The 27135-nt window shown below is 64.5% G+C and overlaps 2 protein-coding genes across 3 annotated transcripts in view; one reads left to right on the top strand and one right to left on the bottom strand.

Annotated features, from left to right (window-relative positions):
* Positions 1–123: 123 nt before the first annotated feature.
* PEX10 (peroxisomal biogenesis factor 10) lies at positions 124–5120 on the bottom strand. Of its 2 annotated transcripts, XM_036089585.2 has the most exons (6): positions 4847–5120; positions 4151–4231; positions 3260–3666; positions 1809–1984; positions 1538–1673; positions 124–297 (listed from the first exon to the last, which is right to left on the bottom strand). In XM_036089585.2, the coding sequence occupies exons 1-6, from the start codon at positions 4956–4958 to the stop codon at positions 229–231; spliced, it is 981 nt and encodes a 326-aa protein (XP_035945478.1). In that variant the 5' UTR covers positions 4959–5120; the 3' UTR covers positions 124–228. The 2 variants fall into 2 exon arrangements, with proteins under 2 accessions (XP_035945478.1, XP_077930015.1); XM_078073889.1 differs by lacking the exon at positions 4847–5120 and having other exon boundaries at positions 4151–4761.
* Positions 5121–16283: 11163 nt separating this feature from the next.
* The window catches only part of PLCH2 (phospholipase C eta 2), a 65954-nt gene continuing 55102 nt past the window's right edge, over positions 16284–27135 (top strand). Inside the window, exons 1-2 of the mRNA XM_036089586.2 lie at positions 16284–16433; positions 17588–17849. Coding sequence (XP_035945479.2) covers positions 17768–17849 — 82 coding nt within the window. The 5' untranslated portion in view covers positions 16284–16433; positions 17588–17767. The remainder of the gene's footprint in view (positions 16434–17587; positions 17850–27135) is intronic.

The raw sequence follows: 27135 nt of genomic DNA, 5'->3' as shown, positions 1-27135 counted from the left end.
CCCAGCTGCTGCTTTGCCCTCTGCGCTGTGGGCCCACACTCAGCCCAGAGGCCTCGGACCTGCCATCGTGCAGGCAGATCCAGCCTCTCCCCGAGCTGCTGGCGCAGTTTATGTGACAGGAAATGAAATCTCAGAATTTAATGATTTCTGTGCAAGTAAAGTTAACCTTGAGAACGGATCGAGTTTCTCTCCTGATACCAAGAAAGAGTCCTGGGGTCCTCGGTCAGGTTAGCGGTAGTGCCGCAGGTAGACGAGCTTCTGGGGAGGGAACTTCTCCCTGCAGAGAGGGCACTCCGTCTGCAAAGGGGAGGAGGAGGCGCATGTAGGCTGTGGCCAGCACAGCCCCCGCCACAGGCCCTCCCACAGCGGCATCTGCAGTAACCCGTGGGACGTGCACACGTGTCTATTAACTTCGAATGAAGACCATTTCCAAAAAGCACTTTTTTCAGAATACACAAACCTGAAGGGAAGGCCTTAACCCTGGGGGAGTGGGGGAGTGGAGCCGGGAGCAGTGGCCAGGCCAGGGAGGCAGCCTGTCTGTCCGTGTGGTGACGGGGCTGGCGACGGCGCTCGTGGCCGCTACGTCGGGTTGTGTTGAGAGGAGCACGCGGGGCCCTGTCCGGCTCAGTCCCAGTGGCCCCGCCCCTAGGGGCCGGTCGGATTCTCTCTTGTCCCCAGGAAGGTCTGCTGGTCTCCCACTAGGTGTTCCTGCCTGGGGCCAGCCGCTTACAGGAGGCGGCACCTGTGTTCTTGAGGGAATCCCTCAGAATGGGGAGCAGGGGCCCCTAAGTGGAGGCTGTGTGCCAATCCAGTGGGACCCACATGGTGCAGACATTTCACAGGTGCTGATTCTAAGTCAGCTGCAGCCAGGCTCTGAGGCCACGGCCACTGTGGACCCCGGACACAGGCCCTGAGGAATGCCCCTTGACCAACCGCTGGAGGTGAATGTCCTCAAGTAAGAAAGAGGACGGGGCGTTTAAACTGTGAGGCACACATCCCGCCCCTTGTTTACCTACCTCACCTGTGCGGCCCTCCCCACCCTCCGCCCTGAGAAGGCTGGATCTGGGCTGAGCCTGGGTGGCAGGGCTGGTGGGGGGCCCAGGAACCCCGGCCCTCCCCGGAGTCAGCGTGGAGGACCCGGCCTCCACCCCGAGGTCTCAAAAGGCTGGAGTAGGTGGCTCTGCATGCTGAGGGCTGCCATCTGTCTAGCTGGAGAGGGCCGTGTGCGTGCAGGCGAGCCGGGCTTCCAAGCAGCGGCAGGGTCGGGGGAGACTCTAGGAATGGAACCTCAGGGCCGGGCTGCTGTCCCCACCTCCCGGCAAGGCCTCTGGATGCACAACTCTAGCACCCTGACTCTGGGTATGTCCCGTAAACGGTTCACCTGGGAGCTTTAGAAAGAGGCCCACCTTCCCATCCCCTCCTAGGATGTGTCTGGGCCAGGCTTCTTGATTCCTGGGCAGCCGCCTGGGCTGGCCTGTGCACCTGCTCGTGGAGCCTGTGCTCCCGAATCACAGCTGCTGACCCTGGGCGCACCCACCTTGGTGTCGCACCACTGGGTGATGCACTCCCAGCAGAAGAGGTGGCCGCAGGGCGTGGCTGTGGAGTGTCTGCGTTCCTCCAGGCACAGCGTACACGTGGGGTTTCTGGAAACGGCTTTCTCTTCCATGTGGCTCCTGGAGGTGGGGCAGGGAGACCCCAAAATTTACCTCAAGAGTCCTGGCAATGCCTGCTTAGCCCCCACCCCCGCCCCCACCCCCTGGGCTGGAGCAGCCGAGCTAGGGCCCCACACCCTCCCGCCGTCCCCACACCTGTGCTGGGACAGGCCGCGGTGCAGCTTCCACTCCCGCCGGGCACGCTGCCGCCGCCCGAAGCCGTGCAGCTGCAGGCCCACGGACAGCGCCAGGTGCAGCAGGGACGCGAGCCCCAGCAGCCTGTAGCTGGCTCGAGCCCTCGGGTCCTCTGTAGCTGGGCAGCGCACGCGAAGCTGTCAAGGACCCCAAGGGACAGTCACACGATCGGCTGGCACAACGCACTGAGCAGCCTGGGCGCCAGGCCACCCCCTGGCGGTAGAGTGCCCCATCGAATGATGCCAAAACCTGCCCTCCTGGCACAAGGTGGGGGCACAGAGAGTGATCATGGGGCCTCTTTGCTGAGTGAGGAGGGCAGGAGCACCCTGTAAGGTCTGAGCACCAAGTGGGGGCCGCTGCTGGACAGCTCGGGGCCTCACTTCCAAGGGGACTGAGTGAGGGCAAGGAAGACTGCCCAGACTCCCAGTCTGCAGTCCCTCTGGTTGCAGGCGAGGATTTGGGGGGTGGGGAGGTACACTGAGGGACTCACATCTCAGAAAAGGTACCGGCAAAGAACCCGGAGAAAAACAGCACGGCGGGGGGGTTCGGAGGAAAAGCCCCCCAGGCAGATACCGTTAACCAGCTTCTCTATCACACGAACAGAGAAGCTCCTGGCTTTTAGCAGGACGCCTGGCTCCCCCCTTGACTCAAGACCACCCAGATGACACTGCAGCTAGCGATGTGCCCAACGTCAAGGGAAAGTCCGCTGCCCTCCATTCTGGTCTCCCTCCCCTCAGCTGGGAGCCCCCCAGCCAGGCCCCATGTGCCCGTGCAGAGAAGGCCGCTGGAGAGCAAAAGCCCTCTGTCTGGGTTGAGGCTGTTTTTCCGGCCCTTTGCCACAGCAGCTCAGCACACACCCTGGCTTACGCCGGGGCCGTCCGCTCTCATGAGCGTGCACGCTGAGGGCTGAGGCCGGAGAGGGGAGAGGCAGGTGCTCAGGACAGTGCTGCCAAGTGAGGCGAGAAAGCGGGTGACCCTCTGGTGATCAGGGGCCTGAGTTGAGACTTTCTGGGTGAATCTGGAAGCAAAGGCACCAGGTGAGAAACAGGACGAAAAGTGGGACTGCTTGGCAGGCTCAGTCCAGGGAAGGTCCTGGCAGTGACAGGAGGCGTCGCTACACCTGACCCTCGGGCAGGGCAGCTGGGAAGGAGCTGGCGTGGGGCCCGGGGGCCTGGAGCCTCGGCAGCTTCTCAGAGTCAACAGCAGGGTGGCGTGCAAGTGCTGGCTGCAGGCAGGCAGGCGTGCCTTACCCTCAGGGTTGACTTTCTAGGGTCTTTTAGCAAATGTGATGCAATAAAACCCATGTTTTTCAGTAGAGGATCTTGGCTCCAGCCCTGTGACCCTGCTAGCTGCCAGAAGCTGAACACACAGCAGCCAGAGTCCAGCGAGTTGGGACAGCACCAGCGACTTACGTAAGTGACTCCTGTGAGCCTCTTGGCCAAGTGGTAGAAGGCGCCCTGGATGTAGAACCAGGCCACGTGGAGCCGCTGGAGGCAGCCGAGGCCCTGCCTGAGCACCGACACCGCCCGCAGGAGCGTCCTCTTCTGCTGCTCTGTCAGGGCGGCCACGTGCTGGCGCACCCAGTGCCTCGATCCCGACCGGCCACGCCCACCCAGTGCCAGGCTGCCCTGCGAGGGTCTGGCGCCATTGGCATCAGCCTGCAGCTCGAGCTCCAGGTGCAGCAGGGCCTTGTCCAGCAGGTAGGGCAGGATGGTGTGCAGCGCCACCAGCACGCCACGGCGCAGCCTTGAGGGCACTCTGCTCCGGGATGGGTCCACCTGGATGACGCCAACATACTCCTCCCCGAGGGTCTGGTAGCCTGCCGGGTGAGGGCGTGGGGGTGACCCTCATGAGAAACTGAGGCAGGGGCCTGCCATCCTTTTCTTTCTCCTCGTACTAGATTTTGCTTTCAGGTCCCTGCCTTTCCTCCGAAGAATGACGCTCCACTGGAGCCCCGCTGACCTTGCCCTGTGACAGGGCTTAGTGCTGGGACCCCCGCTGAACCACAGAACTCACCCACAGAGAAACAGATCCAATGGCACTCTGGGCAAAGTTGAGGACAAAGGTTCCCAGGAACACAAAAAGGAAGAGAGGAGGGCACAGAGGTGACCCTGGGAGTTTCAGAGGCTCCAGCTGGGGCTCAGGGCCTGGCCTCTCCTCCTCCCCCTAAGACTGCGTCTGGGCCAGCTCCAGGGACACGGGGCAGCACCTCCAGGAGCGTCTCACTCTGCTGGCAGCACCCCCACCCCCAGGCTTGGTGTGTCCTGGGCCCCTTGGGCTCAAGGTCCCACCAGGACCGCTACCTGCAAATGTGGTGAGGCCAAAGTAGGCCACATCCGACAGCAGCTCGACCTCTCTCCTGCACTCCAGCCACCTCTTTGCACCTGAGAAAGAGGGTGCAGGGGGCGCGGTGGTAAGGGTCCAATCCTTCCTTGGCTCCTCCTGCTGCCAAGGTCCAGCCACCCCTCCACGAGGCTGAGACCGTCCTAAACCACACTCTTCTCTCGGTCCTGGCCTCCGTGCTGCTCCAGGTCTCCCGCCTCGTCTGACAGTCTCCGGAGAACCTCCCCACCTGCAGCCATGCCCCCCTGCGGGGCCCGCCAGGGTAACTAGACCCGGAAGGGCCACAGGGCCGGGAGGGTAGGACGGTGACCAAGTACTCAAGCCGAGACTGCCGTCCGGCATCAAACCCGCCCCCTCATAGCTGCTTGTGTCCTCAGGCGAGTTAAATGCGTCTACGGAACCCCGAGTTCCCTCCGTAAAACGAGGTACACCAACGGAGTCCTACCTGGGAACGACGTTTTGAGAATTAAACAGGCAGTGTTCGTGAAGCACCGAGAACGTTACTTGGCACAAAAGAAGTCGAGGTGTAACGTAACCACAAGCCGCTGCTCCCGCCCACACCTCCGCGCCGCTCAGCGCCCCCAGCCCCGCGGTCCCCGCCCGCTGCCCGGACGCACGCTGGGGTCCCCTCTCCCCCGCTGCAGGCCCGGGCTCACCCGCCAAGCTGTGCAGGGCGCCGCCCGCCGCGCTCCGCAGCCCGCCGCGGTAGTAGTCGTCCTTCTGCGCCGCGCGAACCACCTCCGCGGGGCCGGCGGCTGCGGGCGCCATGTCTGCGGCTCGCTGGCGCCGGGGAACCACCTGGCCACGCCCACGCAGGCGCTGCCTGATGACGCCAGCGTGCGGCTCACACCTTGTGCGTCCTAGCGCGGGGGCGGGGCTGACGGGTGCCCACGCGGGGCGGAGCTGTGCAGGCGTTGAGGGGGCGACGTGGACGCGGGCGGGGGCCGGAGCCGGGGCCGGGGGCGGGGCCGAGAGGGGCGGGGGGCGACGTGAACGCGGGCAGGGGCGGGGTCCGGGGGCGGGGCCGCGAGGGGCCGGGGGCGGGGCCGGGCCTCGGGGGTGCGGGAGCGGGCCGGGCCCGATTCTGGGGCGGGCGGGACGTGATGGGGTTTCCGGCTCCGAAAGCTGATGTGGCGGGTTCGTCGTGGTGAGCAGGGATCGGGGATCCACGGTGACGACGATAAGACAGGCGCCGCTCCTCATCCAGGGGGCTGCCCGGCGCGGGGCTCCGCAAGTCCCGACCTTGACCGCTCGTAGCCGCCCTGCTCACAGAGGAGGGGCCAAGGGCGGCCGCACAGCCGAGGGCGAGCGCTGGGAGAGCCCAGTGCCCAGCCACAGGCCACAGCTGGACTTGAGCTGCGTGGGGCGGGGGCAGGGGGCAGGGAGGTGGGAGGAGGGGGGGGGCCCGCTGCGCATCTGTGCCCGCTGCTGCCTGGCCGAGGGAGGGCGGGGGTGACCCAAACCGACCTGAGTGGCACCAGGCCTGGCTGGCTGGGGAGGAGAAGCCCCTTGTCCTTTCGGCACTGCAGGGCCGCGGAGCCCCTGAGCCTGCGCGGACCTTGCCCAGGAGGGCGTACAGGGCGGGACAGGCTGCAGCGCTGGGCCTCACCGCTGCTCTCCTCCGCGGGAACCCAGCCCACTGACAAGCAGCCAGGCCGTGGCGTGGCTGTGGACTGGCCCGGAGCTGATCGGCCGGTCCCGGGCTGTGGGCGGGCCCCTTGCGCAGCCTGGCTGGGTCCCGTAGTCCCTCCTGCTCCTGGGGCCCCCTGCCCTTTTGGAGCCAACCGCCGCCCCTGCCCCTGTTTCCTGGAGACAGACTGCCTGAAGCTTCAGTGGGCAGCCCAGGGTAGACCCTTCAGCGGGAGGGGGGGGGCAGGGGGAAGACCCTGAGGCCTTCACAAATTTCTGACCAACTGCGTCTACCAGTCTGAAACGCTCAGCTCCTTCCTGGTCCCCAAGACGCCCTGGCCCATGGGTTTGCACAGACAGACTCTGTCCACCGGCACCCAGCTGGCTTTGGTGGAGGTTTCCTTCCCTCACCGGCTGGTCGCACCCACCAGTGGGTCCTGCTCAGGACTGCCCCTTCCAGGCAGCTCTCCTGCTCAGCCTCACGCCCGGGCAGGGCAAGGCCCGACACGATGTGACCAAGTGTGTGTTGTTCTGGGCAGGTGGGACCTGGGTCCACCCGGTTTCAGACTCAGTGTCCAACCCCGGATGCTGCACCAGGTCCTCACTAAGAGGACTTGGGGTTGGAGTCAGATTGCACAACGGCCAGCAGGTGGCGCCATCGGCCCATCTGCTCCACCAGGTCAGGGGCAGAATTTTAGGGGATTAGGGAGTGAGTTTCACCCCAAAGAGTGAATCTGGATCAGAATTCAAAGAGGTAGCAGGGTGACTCTGATCTCCTCTGGCAGGAAGGTAGAGAGCCGTGTGGACCTGCGCCGGGCTTGAGGTGGCCGGCTGGAGTCCAGCCCTGGTGTGGGGCCGCCGTCCTCGGCTGGGCCTGCAGTGAGGGGCTGCTCCATTTTGAAACCGAGTGTGCTGCTTCCTGTGTCCAGTGGAAGCTGAGCCATTGGCCGTGCTGACCAGGAACACTGCCGGGCTGGTCTCTGACCTTACCAGCTGTGACCGCAACAGGCCCTCGGTCCCTTACAGAGAGCTCTCACATCCGTTCTGCCTTAGCCCCCAGACCTCTTCTCTGCTCTGTGCGATGGGAACGCTGATAGAATCAGCTGGTGTTTATTAGGAGCCTGGGTCACAGGCCAGGAGCAGGAGTGTGACTCTCAGCACGCAGTGTCCCGTGTCCCTCCTCCGGGAGGCCTGCTCTGGCCCCTCACTGAGCCCTGCTGCATACCCCACCCCCGGGTCCCCGCCTCGTCTCCCACCTCCACCCAGCACCACCCAGCGGCCTAGTGGGCCAGCCAGTGGTCAGCTGGCCGGCTTGTGTGTGTCCCTCTGCTTCACCAGGGAGGCCGGCTTCGCCTGGTGTAGCCTTCCTGCTCGGGTGGCCTGGCACCCATCGGTGCTCAGGAAAACAGTGCCGGGGGGAGAGAAGAAGGAGAAACCCTGTGGGTCAGCTTGCTGCCCCTGTTCTCACTAAGGTGGTCTCAGCATGTGACTCCCTCCCCCAGTCCCCAGGGCTCAGGGTCCCTCCGTCAGGTGGCCGGTGGGGTGCACCCCTGTCCTGGGACTGGGAGTGGGGGTTCCCAGGCAGAGATGTCAACCCAGGGGGCGGAGGTTGGGGGACACAGGATGCTGGAGAAGCTGTGTGTGTGTCCAGACGCCACACGCCTGGGTGCTGGGCCTGGGTCCCTGACTGGGCAGGCGCCCTGGGGGGGGCAGAGCCGAGGAGGGCACTGCTGCCTTTTGAGGGGAGCATCTTCTGGACAAACCCGGAGAACAGGTTCCTCCACCCCGTGGCTTCCCAGAGGGCTTGGCGGCCCAGGAATGCACCTCACTCCACCGGCTGGCATGGGTGTGCAGTGGCCACGGGGTGGGCAGGGGTGGGGGCAGCCTGCGGAGGGGAGGGGAGGGCAGTACCTCCAGAAAGAGCCAGGGCTGCACAACACTGGGACTCCCGCCAGCCCCCCGCGCAGAGGCCTCCTGAGCCAAGGGGTGGTCCCATACAGCGCCCAGTCGGGGGGCTTGTTAGGTGGGGTCAGGACAAGGGGCCAGAGTGCGGAGCCTGGGCTTGGGGCTTGGGCTTGTCTGGGACGCGATGTCGGTGATTCTGGGGCACGGGTGGGTGGCTGGGGACCAGTGCGTCCTTGTGCCGGTCAGGGATAGGATTTTCCTGGCAGAACTGTGTGTCTGGCAGGAGCAGAGCCAACCTGGTGCTCTGGGGCTCGGGGCCAAGGTCAGGGTTCACGGGGGCAAAGGTCTGGGTTCACGGGAGCCAGGACAGGAATCTGAACTTGGGGGCTGAGGAAGGAATGTGGCAGAGCTCAGAGAGGCTGTCCTCTGGTTAAAGCAGGCACCGGGTGAATCCCAGCTCTGTCTGGTCCCACATCTGTACCCTAATGGTTTTGCCTATTGCTGGGTGGGGGTGGGGTCTCCACGTAGGTGTGGCCATCATCCTGGGCGGAGCTGTTGGTGTAAGACACTGAGGGCCCAAGGAAGAAACAATTCAGGAGGGCTTCCTGGACAAGGAGGCTTTGCACCGGCAGAAGGAGAGGGAGGACTCTATCCAGACAAGAGGTGATGGGTCATCCTCCCGGCCTCCTGTGGGGCTGGAGGGAGAAAGAAAGTGGCGGGGGGAGGCCAGGCCCCTGCAAGGTGGGGTGCCCAGAAGAGTGAGGACCCATGGACCACGGAGAGCCCGACAGGGACGCCTCAGCGGGGCCACAGGCTGGGCAGGGTGTTGGGAGCGGCACCGGCCACCCACGCTCCCCTCACTCCAGCCAGGGGCGTGGCCTTCATCCCGGGGTGCTGGGAGGTCAGGCCCTGTCCTGGGGCCATGTCCTGGGTGGGGCTGTGGGCAGGTGGTCCCTGTCGAGGGACTGAGTGCTGGAGGCTCCTTGGAGACATTCTCGGGGTATCACTGTCCTCGTAGCCGCCTCTTCATCGTGGGGAGCGGGGGACGGGGCTGCCGCATCTGCACAGCGGCGCGACCCCCGGCAGGTCCCCACCTTTCCTGGGCCTCGGTTTCCTCTTCTGCCCAGGGAGGCCGTAGGGGCGCTCACCTCCCCGGGCTCTGGGAGCCGCAGGGCGTGTGTGCGCGGTGCTGGCCGGCCTGGGCCTGGGGGGCTGAGTGGCTTGGGGTCCTGGGAAGTGGGGGCCGCAGGGGGTAAAAGCCTCCACCGGCAGAGCAGGGGTTTGTCTGTGGACTCGGTGTCGGTGCCGGTGCTGGGGGGTCAGTCTGGGGGCGCTCCAGACCTGCTCCCTGCTCTGTTCCCAGCAGGTGCTGGCCCGCAGCAGGGGCTCCCCCTGTGGTAGGGGAGGGACTGCGTGGACGGGTGACAGCAGGGCAGGACAGGTGCTCCGGGGGACCCAGGGCCGCGGCCCATCCTGCCCGTGTCTCTTCCAGGTCAGGGCTCTGGGAGCACTGCGCTCAGCTTCAGTGCTGCTTCGGTTGGTTTCTGAACGTAGGGTGTGCAGATCTCCAATCTACAGGCGTCAGCAGCGGCCAAGGGCAACAGCCCCTCCCTGCTCCCCTGGCCCAGCTCGGGGTGCACTCCGGTGAGCCAGAAAGAGGCGGACGGGCTATCTTAGCTTCAGAGTTGAAGAACTGAGGCTATGGAAAGCCCATGGCCTTCCCGGTCTCAGATGTGAGAGTCTGGAAGTGACAAGGCCTGTGGGGCCTCGTGCGCACGCGGGACAGATGCTCCTGCCCAGTGGAGACGCCCGAGTGCAGCCCCGGGGGTGGCCTGAGTGTGCACGGGGTTCTCCTGGGAGTGGAGAGGCCAGTGGGCAGGGGCTGAGGTCTCCAGCAAAAGGCTCTGGGTGCACCCCCACCCCGGGAAACTCCTTGTGGTGGCCCGATTATTGGCTATAAACTGACAAACAGGTGTGACCTACCACACGTGTCACCAAAGGCCAGGGCCGAGGGGGGACCCACTGGATTGGGTGGCTCTGGGCATGTGGTGGGGCTGAACGCCCTTACAGGTCAGCGCCTGGTCCCTACCTCACCACCCCCTGCAGCACCGAACCTTCAGAGTCTCCCCAGTGCCTGGAGGACAGAGTTCTAGGTCTGACCTTGGCACCGGAGGCCCCATGGATATTATGGGCACCTGAAAAGCGGGGATGCAGGAACACAGGTGCCCTGTTAGGTGAACGCCGCCCCCGCCCGTGAGCATACCTCCAGGTACCGCCTCGTCCAGGACCGTCCCTCCAGTCTGCTCCCCTGCTCCACATGCCTTCGCAGGCGTGACCCCCCTCCTCAGTCCTTTATGATCTGGGTAGTGGTCTGCTGCCCGCTTCCTGAAAATGTGAGCCACGTAAGTGTGGCTCTTCTGACGGGTCATTGCTGTGTCCCTGGTTCCACGAGGGGCTTCGGAAGTTCTCCTGAACTGGCAGAGAAGGGAACGAATGAGCTCTCATTTCAGTGCCGAAGGCAGGAAGGGGTGCCCCCAAACAGCCGCTCCTGGGCTAGAGGCTGGCAGGGTCCTTGCAACCTTCCCCGGCCCCTGGGGTGCCATCGGGTGAGGGGGAGCCTGGCAGGCAGGACTTTAGGAGTCTCTGCTGGAGACGGCGCCCCAGCTGCCCTCTTGTGCCTGCTGGATAGCACAGCTGTGTCCCCGGGCCCGCCACAGGTGTGTGGGTAGCGGGTGGACACGTGCGCAATCCTCCAGCCTTGCTTGGCCCTGGGCGCCTGCCTGGGACCACCAGGGTAGGGGAGGGGAGCTCATTCATGGGCTTGGGCAGCTGGAGGAGGCATTCAGGGGAGGCCAGGCCAGTGGGCTCCAGACACACCAGCTTTAATAAGGTGGTAGCGTTTTGTCCTTATTCCCCGAGGCCTTGGATTCTGGGAGGGGGCTGGAGGTGGAGGATAGGTCTGCAGACCACGGGCAAGCTTCTGGCCCTGTCCCCAGGTTGGTCTAGAACCCTGTGGGCAGTGCCGGAAGCCTTGGGCAAGCCCCCAGCGCCTTGATAACATGGGCACCAGAGGGGAGCACAGAGCATGGGGCAGGACAAGGACAGCCGAGGTGGCCCCCAGCCTCTGGTGGGGCATTTCCCTGCCTGGAGCCTGTTTCCCCCCCGCCCCTGGTGCAAAATGGGGTGAGTAATGTCTGACTGCTTTTTTTTTTTTTTTTTTTTATCACAGCTGGTCCTGTGCCCATGGCCTGTCCCGGCCGCCCCCTCTCCCGGGCTGGAAGCCCCTCAACCCCCATTATTCCCAACTTGGTCTTACCCAGGCCTCCACGTGTCATGGCCCCCAGCTCCCCTGCACCCCCACGTCCAGTTAGAGGACACCCCCACCCTGGGCCCGACACCCCTTGCGGTGCTGGCGTCCTTACTGTCCAAGGCCCCCCCAGTGTCTGCTCCCCATTCCTCAGTGGTGGCTCCGAAGACCAGTCCTCTCCCCCTCTCCCAGCCGTGCACCCACCCTAGAGCATAACACTTCTCAGGATAAGCTTCCTACCCAGCTTCCTCTCCTCTCCACCCCCACCCAGAACTGCTCTTTTAGGGGTCACGGCACCCCCATGCCCAGGCCTCCCAGGCCTGTGGTCCTCAGCGGCCCTCCTCCCCCCTGGACCTGTAGGACCTCCTCGGTCTCCCTTACAGTCTGCTCGGCTGCCCGCTTCCACGTGCCCGCCCAGCCGGCCACCCCAGGTCGTGGCTGGTCCTGGGTGTGCAGTTGGCGGGCCCGGGGACACAGCTGGTGGACGTTCACGGGGAGACTTCTGATTTGTGCCCCCCCAGCAGTGGGATGTGGGAAGCCACGGCCTGCCTCCCTGGGGGGTGTGAGGACAGTGATGGAGCAGGGTGCCCCCAGCTGTGGAGGTCCCCGTCAGCTGAGAAGTGAGCTCCTTCAGGCTCATCCTTGGAGGACGCCGGGGGCTTCCGTCCCAGTTCAGTCCACACTGGGACCCGGGGCTCCGCAGCCGCCCTGGGTCCATGGATCAGGGGGCCCTTCCTGCTGCAGAGCCTTTTCACGCCCTGTCCCTTCTGCCTCAAGTGTCCCCTCCTGCAGAGGGTCCTCCTCACAGCTGAAGCCTGGGTGTGGCCGGCCCCTGGGCCCCTCTGAGCCCCTTTGTGGCAGCTTGGCTGGTGGGTACAGGGCTGCCTCAGGGTCTCTGGTTATTGGTCAGGAGCTCAGTGCGTGCTGGGTTAAGGACACAGGGACGTGGGGGACCTGCCCTGTGCCTCCTCCTCCCTCCTCCTGCCCCAAGCCTCGACTTACCTCTCACTGTCAGGAGACTCCGGCCTCCACCCCAAAGACTCAGCATCTCATTTGGGCTGCGGGGAGCTGTTGGATGGAGGCATTCGAGGCAGGGTCTCTGCTGTCCCTCACGGCGACCGTGCGCTGTAGGATTCCATTTTTACCCCCCACGCTGTGGGGTGGAGAACCCCCTACATCCCCAGCTGGAGCTGGTGTTGGGCCCCGAGTGGCACTCTGGAGTGGAGAAGATGGGGTTCAGGCAGGGGCAGGGGGCTCCGGTCTGCTGGTGGGGTGTGGGGGCTTCTCAGGCCTGTCTCCTTTGTGGGGTGGAAACCCGATTATTTGGGCCCTGCCCCCGTGGGTTGTGCTCCCGCTACAAGCACGGGGAAGTGTCCCCAGGTGCAGGCGTCCCAGGGCATGAAGACTGGGAGGGGCCTGTGCCTGCCTGCCAGGCTGGGCTTCTCCGGCCCCGGGCGGGGGGACACCAGCACCTGCTGCCTCCTGCGGGGGAGGGGGCGCTCAGCATGCCGCTTGACGGGCGAGGAAACCAAGGCTCAGAGAGAAGCTTCAGGGCTGTGGTTTCGACCCGCGTTCTGACCGTGATACCCCCCACTTCCTCAGGGGTCCTCAAGCACAGAGAGCCGCAGGGGCTACTCTCGTGAAGGACGGTATTCAGGGTGCATCTTTTGTTGGTATTTCTCAGCATGGATAGTGTTGTTTTGCTGCAATTTTAAAAACTCAGTATTAGCAGAGCACAAGGTGGTCTCCGGACCTGTTTCCAACCTGAGCAATTTCTGGGGACCCCGAAGTGCTTTGTGCAGCGGTGACTGAGCAGCGCGCACGGGCTTGCGAGCCGGCTGTGCGGTCTCCAGGAATTCTGAGAGCTGGTTGTGACACACGGCCGTTATTAAAATCAAATTAAACTAATTAAATTATGTAAAACATATAAATTATCAAAAAAGCAAGGTAATGAACAGTCACACTTCTCGCTTCCTGACTCAAGTCACATCTTGCTGTTATCTGCGCCCTTATCTTGAGGCAGCCGAGTCTGTGCCATCTGCCTGGCGGACGTCCCTGGGGGACGGGATGTGACCGCATTTCCTCCCAGCTGGAAATTGGCTGCCACGGGCATATTTTCATGGAAATTGGCAAACGGCACCCATCAAGACTTTTAACCCCGAGGAGCTGGTTGGTAAATCTTGACCAGTACATTCCTGTTATTATTATTATCTGATATTTACTACACTAGATATGAAAACTAGATATCACCTAAAAAAATTCTGTTGATGCAGTTTTATTGAATAATAATCAACTGATTACACGTTAATAGAAAGAATGTTTTTCGGTTTTTGTTGAGGTGGAGTGGAGTGCGGTGTTGTGTTGGTTTCAGGTGCACAAGGCGGTGACTCGTCAGTCCCATGCATCCGTCATGCTGCGCTCAGCATGATGACTTTATTCCATCTTGCTGACTGCATTCCCCACGCCGTCCTCTCCACCCCCCACCTGCCTCCCCTCAGGAAACCACCAGTGTGTTCTCTGTATTTAAGAGTCTGTTTGTGTCTTTGTTTGTTTGCTTTGTTGTTTAGGTTCCACATATGTATGAAATCATGTGCTATTTGTCTTTTATGACTGACTTATTTCACTTAGCATAATACTCTCTAGTTCCGTCCATGTCGTTGCAAATGGCAAGATCTCATTCTTGTTGATGGCTGAGTACTACTCCATTGCGTACAGACCACGTCTTTATCGAGGGACACCTGGGTTGCTTCCACATCTTGGCTACTGTAAATAATGCTGCAATAAATATACGGGTGCTTACATCTTTTCAAATTAGTGTTTTTGTATCTTTGGGTAAATACCCTGCAGTGGAATCCCTGGCTCATATGGTATTTCTGTTCATAACTTTTGAGGGACTTCTATGCTATTTTCCACAGTGGCCGCACCCATTTACATTCATATAAATAACATTTTATGAAAAATAACTTTTTTTCCCCCCAAAACCAAATCCAGTGAGAAGGGTGGTATTGCTTTGCACTGTTGCAGGATCCGAGGTGCCGGGCAGGAGGAAGGGGCCGGACTCTGGATCAGCTGCTGCACCCTGGCCGCCGCACCTGCCATCGGGGGTAGGGGCACGCACGCGAAGGAGGCCCCCCCCCACAGAACAGCACGCGGTCCTCGCCGCTGCCACAGCTAAGCCCCGGGGCAGGAGGGGTCGCGGGCGAGAGCGGAGCTGGGGCGGCGGCCATGTGGGGTTCTGCCTCCTCGGCCCCGGCGGTCCGTGCTTCCCTGTGCGTGGCTCTCTCTCCCCAGCACGGTTCGGGCTGGAAGCCACCGGCCGGGGGCTGGGGCAGAGGTCCCGCATGCTGACGCATCGGATTCTCTCATCGCCACGCTGTCGTGAGGAAAACCCTTCAGACACATGGGAGCCGTCAGACTCGCAGTGCTGGCTACGTGTTCTCCAAGATGCTCATTTCTCCTTCAGCCTGAACGTCAGCATTGGCAACAGAACCTATCACTTGGCTTTTTCGGTGGCGGGCTTGCTTGTTGGGTTCTGAGAGAGCGGCTGCCAGACGTTGGGTGCGTCCAAGCCGCCCTTCCCGGCAGACGCCGCTCTGCGCGCCCCGCGGCCCCCGAGTGCCTCCTCCCGGAGCACACGGGATGCTGCGAAGAGCTGAGGTTTGATACAGTTCATCTCTCGCAAGTTCCCAGGGCAGCGGCCTTCTCCGTAAATCTGAGCGCGTGGTGACAGAGGTGGCCGAAGGGGTGACCCAGTGCCCTCGGAGCTGCGGCCTGGTCCCCGCGCACTGTTACCTGCTGTTGTGCTAAAGTCGGCCCAGGGACGAGGAGGATCATTGTGCAAACAGAGCAGACTGCGTGCCCCGTTCTGGGGGTTCTTGGGACCCCCGGGGTTCCCCGCGGGCCACACTTTGGGAAGCAGTGCCCCACTCCGGTCTCTGCTTCCTTGGCTCAGGTCTGGGGGTTCTGGGACCCCCGGGGTCCCCACGGGCCACACTTTGGGAAGCAGTGCCCCACTCCAGTCTCTGCTTCCTTGGCTCGGGTCTGTGCTCTCCGGATGCTTCTTGTTCCTGTGGTTCTCACACGGTGTGTTATTCCTCTTGTGGGTCCCCCTCTGGACGGGGCTGCTGCAAGCATCTTCCCGTGCCCCTGGGGGCCTGGGGAGTGTTCTCTCTGGAGCAGAGCGGCTGGGTCCCAAGCCGTACACATGTGTCCTGCCTGCCCCCCCACCCCTGGGGGTCGTTCCCAGCCAGCGGATGCCAGGGGAGAGGCAGGCCTGCTGGTGCCCGATGGTAGGGGTGGGGTGGGGCAGGGGGAGGGTTGGGAGCAAGAGGTTGTCTGGGGGCAGGCTGGGGCTTGAGATGGTCCCCTCGGCACCCCTGTGGGGAGCCAGCCGCTCTGCGGGACACACCAAGGGGGCGCCTCGGGCATCAGAGCCGGCAGGGGTAGGAAGCCCCGGGAGACACGCCAGCCCTCCCTGTGGGCAGGGCAGTGAGGGTGGGCGGGGCACCGTGGACTGACAAGGGCGGGCCAAATGACGACCATTTTGTCCTCTGGGGGCTTGGGGGGGTGGCCATTCTATGGAGGGGGGCCTGTCCGTCTGGGTATAAGCATCACGCCCTTGGCACTTGGGCTTGGGTTGGGCCACCCTCCCACCTATCTGGGCCTGGGCTGTATGCCCTGATTAAACAAACTGGCACTGGGGGCAGGGGTCAAGTGGAGCTCTCCGCCCTGTCCCCACCGCCTCGCCCAGCCTGGCACTGAACAATGTTATCCATGAGTGGTCACCCGTGGTTAGTTCCCAGGACTTGATGTCGGCATCTGGGCGGGCGTCTGAGCAGAGGCTGAACACCTGAGACGGGAGGTGCCCCCTCCTCACCTGGGGCCCTGCAAGGAGAAGCAGGCTCAGCTGGGGCAGCCCCTCCTACCCACAGCCCCCACCCCACAAGGCTGCTGACTCTGCTGCGGGCCCCCTAGACTGTAGCGGGCCCAGCGTGGCTGGAAGTGAGGGGCACCACGAGGGGCCCTGGCAGGGCTCGAGGGGCAGGGGTTGGTGGTGAGGGGCTCAGCTCACACGGCAAGGTGCATCGGGGCTCATGCCAACGGCTGACCTCATGGTCCTTAACGGCCGTGCCCTGGCTTGTGGTGTGGCGCTGTTGCCTAATTAGGTTGTACTGTGCCAGCCCTGCCGAGCCCCACGCCCGGCCTGTGCTTACAGACGTGTCCAGGCATGGCTCCTGGGCTGCTATTGCGGCAGGAAGCTGCACTGCCTGCCCGGGAACGCGGCAGTAGCCGGCTGGGACGGTGGCAGGAGCTTGTTCTGGCCTCGTGGGCTGCGCGGCCGAGGGGCTGCAGCGATCCGGCTGCCTCGGGCGAACCTGCGCCGGGAGACCCCACACCTGCTGGTGAGCCTGGAGCCGGGGTGTCCGGAGGGGTGACCGGGAGCAGAGGGTGGGCCTGTGAAGGGCTGTAGCGGGCAGAGCCGGGCTGGGGCTAGAAGGGACCCGTGAGTCCTGGGTGCCCTGGCCTTTGGGCCGCCTGGGCTCTCCCCATGCTCTTCTGAGGCACGGGACCCCAGAGAGCTCCTGGCCGGCAAATTCTAGGTCTGCTGGAGGGAGTAGGCTAGGTGGAGGCCTGGGGGCTGGAGCGTGCCAGGATGAGGGAGGGACAGACTCCTGGGAGATTGGAGGACGCCCCAGGGGCCTGGGCTTCAAGAAAGTCATGTGCTAAGGCTGACCCGTGGGGACCTGGGGAGAGGGGGTTGCTGCGGGGAGCCTGGGCCTGCCCACCTTCCGTCGTTCTTCCTACTTGGGCAGAGCATGGCTCTGGGTGTCTGGAGGGCCCAGGTCTCCTGACATCTACCCCAGGGCTAGGCCCCGAAGCTCTGTCCTGGGTCCACTGGTCTCCCACCCCGGCCTCTGCAGCCTCTCTCTGGCCCCCAGGAGGAGGAAGTCCCTGGAAGGAGCCAGCCAGGGGTGTGAGGAGGGGCTGGATGGACGGAGTGGGGGCTCCAAGCAGGAGAGGAACCTGAGCAGAGGCCAGTGTGGCTGAGACTGGGGGGAGCACAAGGAGGCGGGCAGAGCCTGGGGCCCCGTCGTCAGGGGTTTGGAGAACAAAGTGGCTCGATCCCCTGCACAGACCGTCAGGTGGCCGAGAGGGCCCGAGCCCCAGGGCTGGGGGTGACGGCGCAGTGGGAGCCGAAGGCTGTGGACAGGGCGAGGGGGCAGTCTCCTCGGGCTGCTCCTGGGCTCCGGGCCACCCCCCGACCCCGTGGCCCACAGCATGTGAGCACCTCCTTCACAGCAGAAGGCTGAGCTCTGTGGAATGATGCCTGTTTGCCTTTGAAATTCCTAGAGCCGTGGAAAAGTCCCAGCCCGGAGCAACAGTCACACTTTGCTGATGGAGCCGTTGCTATGGTGACCGGCCCTCACCTGGGTGGGCTGTTTATCTCTGAGGGGTGTTGAGCTGGGCTGCCCCACAGCAGCCCCCCGGAATCCCACCCCGGTGTCGGCCTGCATGTCTGGCCAGGCCTCATGCCCCTGCCCTGCTCTCTCTCTAGGTGTGTGATGAGCCACAGGTCCAGCTTCTACTCCAGAGGGGGGCACCAGGGGCCCCGGGGACAGAGGGACCTCAGAGCGGCTTCTTCCGGCCTCCTGCGGGTGGCTGGCCCCAGCTGGTGACCCAGGCCAGCCCCGTCTCTTGCCTGTTGCCCCCACCGCCGAGAGCCCTCCACCCCTCCATGATGGCTCCCCCTCCAGAGGACCCGGGACCCAATCTGAGGAGTGGACAGTCTTTCCTGAACATCAATATTCTGCCTGTGGGTGAGTGAGGCCTCTGGTCGGACACGGATGTGGTCCTGAGTCCAGCTCTCCGACCTGGGAGAGGGAGCTCTGCCTGCTCCCCCAGAACAGGTGGGCTGCCGTGGGGGGCGGGGCCCAGCACGTGATGCCAAGAGCGGCCGGTGTGCCCCTGTCCCCAGTGCACAAGGGTGACATGTCTTTGCTGGTCTTTTTCCGAGATGGGGGCTGAGGTGGCCCCACCCAAGGTCCCTGGCTTTCCTCTAGTTGAACAGGAACTGTGGCCCCTCGAGTGTGTCCAAGGGAGGCTCTCCGCGGCTTCAGGCAAAGGGCATGCAGGCTTCCTCCAGGGCTGGGGCAAGGGGTGGGAGACAGGGACCCGAGCAAGGTCACTCCCCAAGTCCCTGCAGCCCTGGGTGTGTCCTCCCTCAAGGGCCAGGGCTAGGGGTGGCAGAAGGAACAGACTTTCCTATTAGGAAGACAGCCTTGGGGCTGCCAGCTCGCCCATCAGCTCTGTCCATCTCAGTCGGACCCCTGGGATCCTGGGCCAGCTCGGGGGTCCTCAGCACAGCTGGGCTGTGCAACCCGGGGAGATTCTTGGCATCTCTGGGCCTGTGCTCTCTGTGCCTTCCCGTGGCCTGTTGGCAGTGACCTCTGCGGTCTCTGGAATAGGGTAATGCTGATTGGAGCATGCCGTCTCCTCTCCCAGCTTCAGAAGAGATCTATCACTATCACGTGCACACTGTAAAGTGCTTGCATCTTAGGCGCGTGGCTAGATAAGGTCCTGCCACGTGAACCGGCCACGGAACCACCGCCTTATATTTGTTTGCGGCATTTCGGCTTCCAACATTCGAAGCACCCAGGTGTACCGGGGTACAGGTGGGCCTGGCCAGGTGTGAGTGCCCCTTGCCCGAGGGCAGGGTGGGTGCCCGCCCCTCCCCAGCAGCCCAGGCTTGCCTGGAGACATGGGCTCCAGGGTCTCTCCTGCTGTGTAATTTGCTCCGCGCCCCGCCAGAGAGGATCTGCCCACGTGGAAGAATTACATACCGCTTGGGTGTGAGCCTGCAGGCTGGGCCCAGGCTCTCTGAGAAGTGAGGGGTTTATCCCCCTTCGGCCCCAGGACAGTTGGCTGCTGTGTCCTGAGTATCCGGCAGGGGGGGCGGAGCTGGGGCCACTGGGGGCATCTGTCCCCAGTCCTGGGACTCAGGCCCCCCAGGCCCCTCAGGCTGGGTGGAGCTGCTACCTGCCGGCTGGAGTCCTGACTCGGAGGTGGAGCTTGGAGCCTGGGGGCCCGCTAGCGCCTAGCCTGTGTGTGGAGGGCCCCGACTCCTTCTGGCTCCTCCTTGGCAGACACGGCAGCTGGTGGGACCCTGACTCAGCAATCCCGGCGGCGGGGGAGGGGAGCCAAGAGGGGGGGCCATGGGGGTGAGGCTCAGCCAGCAGGGCTTTGCGGGCCTGAGACAGGCCTGCATCTCAGGGAAGCGGGGCGTGCGCGTGCGTTCACGTGGGTGTATTTGCACACGAGGACCTGCTCTTCCTGAGGCTCTCTGCTGTTTGCTCAGGGGCTTGCCCCTCAGGGTAGCGGTGGTGGAAGTGCATGTGGGCCCGTGCACGTGGCCTGGATTGGCGTGCACACCGTGAGGGTCTGTGCACGCGTGTGTGTGTGGAGCGGGCTGTGTGTGTGCTCTGCGCACCCCTGCGCCCCGAGGGGCCGGACCCGGCTTGTTCTCCCACATTCCCCAGACGTGCCCCAGCAGGTCTCCTCTGCTGAGGGGACACGTCTGCTCAGAGGCCCCCAGCCCCCTGCCCAGGCTCTGGGTTGCTGCTCGGCTCGGTCTGGCATGGACGCCCAGAGAGAGGGGCAGCCGGACCAGAGGCCGCAGGCCCAGACAGGGCCCTGGGGGGAAGCAGCGGGAGCCAGGGGCCACGGGGGAGGAACGGGCTCCACCCTCAGACTGTCGTCCCCTCGCCGTGCTCCCTGTCCCACCTCATGCTTTCTGTCCCCCGCTGGTGCTCTGTGTCCCCCTCCAAGCCTGGCTTGTGGGTGCTGATGCGGATAGGCCCTGAGCTTGGTTCTGGGCCGAGGGCTGGGGTAGGGGTGCTCAGTCCGGCCCTGGAGGTCCTTCCGGGAGGCTCCCGGGGGCAGCGCCACTAAGCAGAGGGAGGTTTTCCAGCCAAGAGGGCAGGAGAGGCCCTGGGGCCCTGGAGACGGTCTCCGAGCCTGTGGCGCCAGCCAGCATGCCCTGGAGGCTGTGTGGGGACAGTCAGTGGCTATAGGTTCTGTCTCCCTGGCAGTCAGGACGCCCCTCTGGCTTTGGACTGACCGATGTCGGGGCCCCTGGGAGCCACAGCACCTACCCTGGCTGCTGCCAGCTCTGTCCCAAGTGGGGGCCCCGTGGGTGTGTGGGGGTGAGGCTCAGAGCCGTGCCAGGAGGTGCGTGACTGGGGTCTGCTCTGGGGCCCCGACCCCTGGGGCTTCGGGACCTGGCTGGTGGGTTGTGTGGAGGCAGGGCCATAACCTGGAGCCTGCTCCGTGCCACGCCCACTGGGACCCCCAGCCACGTGTCCGCGATGGGGTGCAGGCCCCAAGTTCCAGGTGAGGAAGTGAATGTGGCCTCAGCCCCTCGGGCAGGGGGAGAGAACCTCGCTTCCTGCTGGAGCTGGGTGCGTGGAGCTCAGGGGCCCAGGACCAGGGCTGGGACAGCAGGACCGTGTCTGGAAAGTGGCCGCCCCCACGGCCCTTTGCTTACCCAGTCCTCACAGGTTTCCACTCGAGCGACTCGGTCCTGTTGCGCAGGCAAAGGGTTGGGGAGACTGCTGTGAGCTGCTCTCTGACGTCCTGAACGCGGGGATGTGGAGGGCTGGGGTGCCGGGCACAGGCTCTGAGAGACCTGCAGAAGGGGGCCCTTCTTGGGGGCGGTGGAGACCTGAGCTCCCCAGCCTGGGCTCCTCCCTGGTCCCGACAGCAGACGCACCAGGCCCTGCCAGCGGCCACCTCTCGATGCCTCTGGGGCCATGATGCCGGGTGGGCAGGGTTAGAGCCCGGCCTTTGGGGTTGGGCTGGACAGACACAAAGGGCATGCCCTGTAGGAGGGCAGGGGCGGGGGGGGGGGGTCGGGGGGCGTGGCCCTGGACTCCTCAGCGAGGGAGTGGGAGTGACTCTCCTCCAGCCACCGGTCATCCCCTCCAGGGCTTTGGAAGCTGGGGTCTGTCCTCTGGGGAGGTGAGGGGCCTGTCACCAGGTTCACCCATGGCTCCCAGGTGGCGTGCGTGCAAAGGGGACTGGCGCAGGGCTTCTCTGAAGGAGCTGGGCAGGGGGACGCCCCGGGGAGCCTGCCGTCCCGGGAGCCGGGAGCCGGCCCGGATGCCTCCTGGGGTTGCTGAGCCGCCTGGCTGCCCCTGAGGCTGCCACTCCTACAGCCAGGTGGGGAGGGGGCTGCCGTGCAGCTCCTTTCTCTTTTTGCGGGGGAGGTCCAAGCAGTGGCCTCCTTTCTCCCCCCAGCGCACAGAGGCCGTTGCGGTGGGAGAACTCAGGGGGATCGGCCCTGGGCCGCAGGGGCCGCGTGTGCCCGCTGTCTCCGGGGATGGGCCGTCTGGAGCGGCCGGAGCTTTGCCGGCGCGGCAGTGGTCAGGCCGCCCGTGAGCTCACAGCTGGGGAGGCCGGGGCGAGCTGCCCCACTCCACGGCCCCACCCGGGATGCCGAGCCGTCGAGCTGAGCGGGGTCCTCCCTTCCCTGTGGCCCGTCCAGCCTGAGGCCCGGGCCTGGGCCAGCCCCGAGCTGTGGTGCTGACGCAGCACAGAGATGCTCAGACACCTTCAGTCACTCACTCAAGCTCACACAGCAAGATTTCCAGGGAGACGGTCCAGCCTGGGGAGGGTCAGCAAGAGGGTCAGGACACTGTGGGATGAACGAGGTCATGGTGTTGGACCCGACTGGCCGAGGGACCGGAGATGGCCAGGTCTCTCGGGCTGGAGCTGCCGGTCTTCTGGAGCCGGAGCAGTGGTCCTCCCTCGCCCTCCCTGGGCGTCCCCAGTACTTGGCTGGGGCTGCTGAGGCACGGCTGGGCTCGGAGCTGACCAGTCCTGCTGCCTCCCTGTCCCATGGGTGCCCGGGTCGGGGACGCTGGGGCTTGTGTCCGGGCCTGCGTCCTTATGGAGCCGGCGCTGGAGAGGCGGGGGTGCTCGTGGCCTCTGGGCCGGGAGGCGGGGAGGGGGGGAAGCAAGCGTGTGTCCACAAGGCAGGAGCAGGATGTGCGGACCTTCAAAGTGTGTTCAGATCCACTGCCTCCCCCTGGGACCTCCCACCAGCTCTGGGTTGGTAGTCTTGCTTGCAGTTCTTTCTTTCCTGACTATGAAAGCAAGAAGCAAAACTTGCTCAGAGGAGGTGCTTTGGAAAGTACGGGAAAATGTGGAGAAGAGACAGGACCCGCCACCACCGCCCGCACCTTCCGGGGGGCTCTGCGTGCGGGTCTCTGTGCTCCCGGCCCCGCGCCCCGCCGACGAGCCCTCCCCTGGGCTGGGACGCAGCCTGCATGCCCTTCAAACCCCTGAATTTTCTTCTGGAGCCTCAGTTTTCACGGCTGCCTCACAGTCGGGTGGACGAGACACAGAAGCCGCCGCCGAGCGTCTAGGAAACCTGGAAGTGCTCGCAGTCACAGATAATGTCGCCCGGTCTGTGCCCCTGGCTGTGTCGTTGGAGGCGCGTGTCTTCCACATGGCGGCATCTGACGTGTGCACAGAACCCTTTGAAGCTCCCGCCTCCAGCCTCCTGCCTGAGTGGCCAGGCGGGAGGCGGGAGGCCGGAGAGGAGGCCGTGTCCTCACTGCTGACTTTCCAGAATCAGCCTCGCCTGGAGCAGACCTTACCCGGGGGGCGGGGCACGCACTCACCTCCGGGCACCCCGCGAGTGGGCAAGTGGCCACGGCGCTCCTTCGCCTTCAGTCCCCAGGCAGGGACATGCTCCCCCGGGCAGTCTTGTATCCAGAGAGCAGCCTGGTCTGGGGAAGTAACATCAGGCCCCGCGCCTGAGTCAGCGGGGTGGAGTGACCTGTGCAAGGACTCGGAGCGCGTTTGTTTCCATCTGGGGCCCACTCACTCGCATAGACACAGTTCTATCAGGTGGCCAGTTTCGGGGGGAGTGTGGGAACAGTCTCTCCCCCCAGCAAGGAGAGACATGCCAGGCTTCTGGGTTTCCTAGAACAGGTTCCCGGAACCTTGCTGGGTGCGGCCCCTCTTCCCGGCGCCCTGTGGGCTGACGCTTCTTGTCCTCGTGCGGCCGGCCAGGTTAGGTGAATGCAGCCGTGAGGGTTATGTCCGCAGGCATTCACCCTGTGCCTGGACCCGCGGGGAGACCTGAGCCTCCAGGTTGGGGTCCCCCGGAAGCAGTGTTTTCCCGTGGCCCGAAGCTGGCCACACAGGGGAGATCCCTTCTGACAAGCACGGGGCTTGCGGCTCCCAGCTACCCATGGACGGGAGCCTGATGTGCGTCAGAGCTGCTGGGCCCTGGGACAGAGACCTGGCTTTGCTGGCAGATGGGGAGCCAGACAGACTGAGACCCTCCGGCCCAGTCTGCAGGGAAGCGAGTGGCCCGGGCGAGGCCAGGGAGGGGGGCTCTGCATCAGGGAGGAGGGAAGGGGTCACTGGTCAGAAGCAGGGGATGGAGCTGGTGCTGGTCCACAGGTTGTCTGGAGGCCGGTGGACAGGCCAGGCTGGGTGGGTGCTGCGGCGGGCGGTCTGGGTGTTGCTTCCTGCGGGGAGAAAATCTGCTTTTGTGGCATTTCCTCAGTGAGGCCAGGGGAGCCCACGGCCTGACGCTCTGGGCCTGGGACTCCTCTGGGCTGGGGGCTGGCTCTTTGACAACCCTGGCGGGGCAGAGGGAGCCAGCCCAGCCAGCATCGAGCTGAACGGAAGGTGTTTTGGGTTTCCCTGAGACTGGAGGGTGGGCAGGTGCTCGTAAGGTGGGGATGCTCTCTGCAGGGACTGGGGAAGGGTGTCCCCTGACCAGGCTCCGTGCTTTGGGTCGCAGGATCTCCCTGTGTGCGGAGCCTGGGGAGGGCGGTGTTGGGAGCAGGTCCTCCCCGTAGGGCTTGAGGGCCAGGTGGCTCTGCCCCGTGGATTCCAAGAGGGAGGCTGGGCTTCTGGCCCAGCCCAACCCTGGGGGCTCCTGCTCTGCCCCGCACAGGGTAGAATTACTGCCTGCAGGACTCAGAGGAGAAAAGGTGAGGGCCCTTCCTCCCCCCACCCCCTGGGGCCAGAGGAGTAGCCCCTCCCTGTCGCTGTCACCAGCTGCCAGGTGCGGCCGGCCGTGGGGCTCAGGCTTCGCTGCCTCCCCCCACCCCAGGACTCACCCTGGAGCCCAGAGCCCTGAGGGCAGGGCGGCCCCGTGGGGGGCAGACGGCGGGCACTGACATGCGCTGGCCTAGGCCTCTGTGCCCGGAGCAGGCCGCAAGGGAACAGCGAGCCCAGACCTGGCCCGTGGGATGAAAGGGTCTTTCCAGCCAGCCGGGAAAGAGTAGATAAGCATCAGCCAGGCGGCACTCCACCCAGCTGGGCGGGGGTGCTCTTCTCTGAGCCTGGCCAGCGGCCGCTCCCACCTGGGGGTCACCCCCATTCACGGTGTCCAGCCCCCACTCCTTCCCCAGCTCACCTGGGACCTCCTGAGGCCTGCTCTGCCTGAATCTCTCAAACCTACCGGCATTGACAGCTCCACCCCAGACCTCCCCCTCCCAGCTTCCCTGTCGGAGCCAAGAGCACACCTTGGTCCTGTAGCCCAGACCCTGCTCCTCACTGTCACAAGTCCCCTCGCTTCCCTCCTTTACAGCCGTGCCCTGTCTGAACCACCTCTGTGTCTGGTGCCCAGGCAGCCAGACTGCCTGCTTCCTGCAGCGCCCCCCTTCCCTCCTTTTCTCCCACCTCCACCCTCCGACCCGGCCCGCAACCACATATCCCAGTGATCTCCTAGACCTGACCTGTGAACACCTCCTTGCTTTGATCTCTAAGACCCTTAGTGATCTGGCCCTGGCCCTTGCCTCCCTCACCAGCTCTCTCCCTCTGCTTACCCCACCCCCACTGGGTAAAGCTCGGCACTCCCATCTGAGGCCGCTTCCTGCTGTGCCCCTCTCCAAGAGCCCACCCAGTGTCAGCCGTTACGGTTTTTGTAAACTACATGGGGAGTAGTTTGGGTGCATGTTTTATGCTGGTGAGTAGGCAGAGACCTACTCCAGGGCTGGGGGCTTGGGATGGGGTCACACTGAATTCCTAGCTGCCCAGCTGGGTGCCCTGGGGACGTGCAGGTTACAGGAAGGAGTGAGTGAGTGGGCCTAGCCACCAGCCTGGCTGCTGTGTGGGGGTCATCGTTGCTTCAGGGCTGAGAAGGGGGGCCAGGGCCCAGTGCCCCCTGCTCACAGACACCCGGGGTGGCTGAGGGACCGAGGGTCTGTGGGCAGGCCTCTCATTGTGCCCTGGCCACCCTCTCCCTCTTGCCCCCTCCCCCCTCTCCAAGACACACTCCCCTCCCCCCTCCCTCCCTGTCACCTGCATCCTTCCCTTCTCCCCAGAGCCCCCCCAGCACCCCCTGCAGGCCACACGAAGGCAGAAGCAGGGCTGGGGTGCCCACGGGGAGGCCTGGGAGGGGCTGTCCGCCTCCACCCAAGGATGATGGACGAGAGGGTATCCCCAGCTCCCCCTGGCTTGGCGGGGAAAGCCCCCACCTGGCTGCCCTCCGGGCCTGAGCCCTGGCAGCACCACCACCTCCTCCCGGCCTGCTGGCTTCCGTGTCCACGTGGAGACGTGCTGCTGACTGCCGGGCCCATTTCCTCCTCACCCGGCCTGGGGTCACCGGGGCTGGGACCAGCCCCCAGCCCACTGTGTGCTTCTGCACACCAACCTCCCCCCACCACGGGGAACTTGCCGTGGGTTTGCCCTGGGGCGGCCAGGGCATCGTGCAGCTTTTCCAACCCCCACCCTCCTGAGCTGGGCTGCCCTGCCCAGGGGTCTGGGCTGGCCTGGAGGAGCTGAGACTCCGGCTGTGTGGATGGCCGGCTGTATTAGATGTGGCCTTGACCCTGCCCTGACCCAGCTTACGGACCCTCCCCTGACCTACCAGAGTTAGGTGGAAACACCCACCGCATCCAATGACAGAGGCCCTTTGGGGGCAGGATACCTGGTCTCCAGGAGCCTGGGGCGGGTGCCTTCTCCCCGTGCCTCAGTTTCCCCCTCAAAGAAAAGGTGGTATTGGGGGTCAGTGATCCCTGAGGGCTGGCAGCGCCTTCGAGACCTTTGGCTCGTCAGAGGTGGCCCTCCCAGGGTGTCCTCACCCCTCTGGCGGGCACCACCTCAGCACAGCACGCTGCTCGCGCGGGGGGCTGGGCCGCGCAGGCGTCCTCCTGCGCCCGGGGAGAGGCCTGGCACAGCACTCATGCCAGCGCTGGGCAGGGCGGCCCCGGTCTGTCCCCCGGCTCCAGACTCCGTGTGTGGGCAGCAGGAGCGGGCCGAGCTGACACCTGATCCCTGCACGCTGTCTGGAGTTCTGACGAGAACGGGACGTCTTAAGACCAGATGCTGGTGAAAAATGAAACACACACTTTCTAAATTTAGCCAGTTGAGAATTGCACATTTACCCAATTAGGCGTATTGATTCGGCGTGTGCGCCCGGCCCCCCCACTTGCTGTGCCACCAGCTGCCTCCACGGGGGCCTCTCTGGGCCTGTGTGTCCTCGCGGGGCTCTCATCGGGCACCCGTTGCTCCTGGGGGCAGCGCCGCCCATGGGGACAGTCTCAGCGTACCGGGGGCAGCTGGTCAGTCGGGCTGGACACCTCTCTGCCAAGGCCGAGCGGACACACGGCCGAGGCTGCGCTGAAGCAGGGCCCAGCCCATGTGTGTGGGAGAGCCGTGGGCACGTGGTGCCCTGCCTGCAGGGCCCTCATGATCTTCCAGGCAGCGAGACTCAAAACAAGGGCAAGGCCCTTGTGACGTGGCGTGTGAAATTCTCTGCTCAGACCGGGGATGCTGCAGTCTCAGAGGGGGTGAGCTCGAGGGACAAGGCAAGCAGGGGAGGCTTCCTGGAGGAGGCACCTTGCTCCAGGCCCTGGAAACCAGGCAGTGGGGCGCCCTGGGTGCCAGGGTCAAGGGCCTGATGTTGCCTGACAGGAGAGTAGAGTCCTTGAGGGTTTGGAGCCAGGAACAGCCTGGTCAGGCCTGTGTTCCACAGTGTGGGGGAGGCCGGAGGCCAGAGTGGGTCTGGGAGATGTGGGAAAGGAAGACTGGCCAGGGCAGTGCTCAGTGGGGGTGACGGAGGGCTATGGGGGCGAG

The sequence above is a fragment of the Halichoerus grypus genome, chromosome 5 (assembly GCF_964656455.1).
Source record: "Halichoerus grypus chromosome 5, mHalGry1.hap1.1, whole genome shotgun sequence".
Lineage (NCBI taxonomy): Eukaryota > Metazoa > Chordata > Mammalia > Carnivora > Phocidae > Halichoerus > Halichoerus grypus.
The sequence above is the reverse complement of the archived record's forward strand: the minus strand, read 5'-3'. Positions and strand labels throughout refer to the sequence as shown.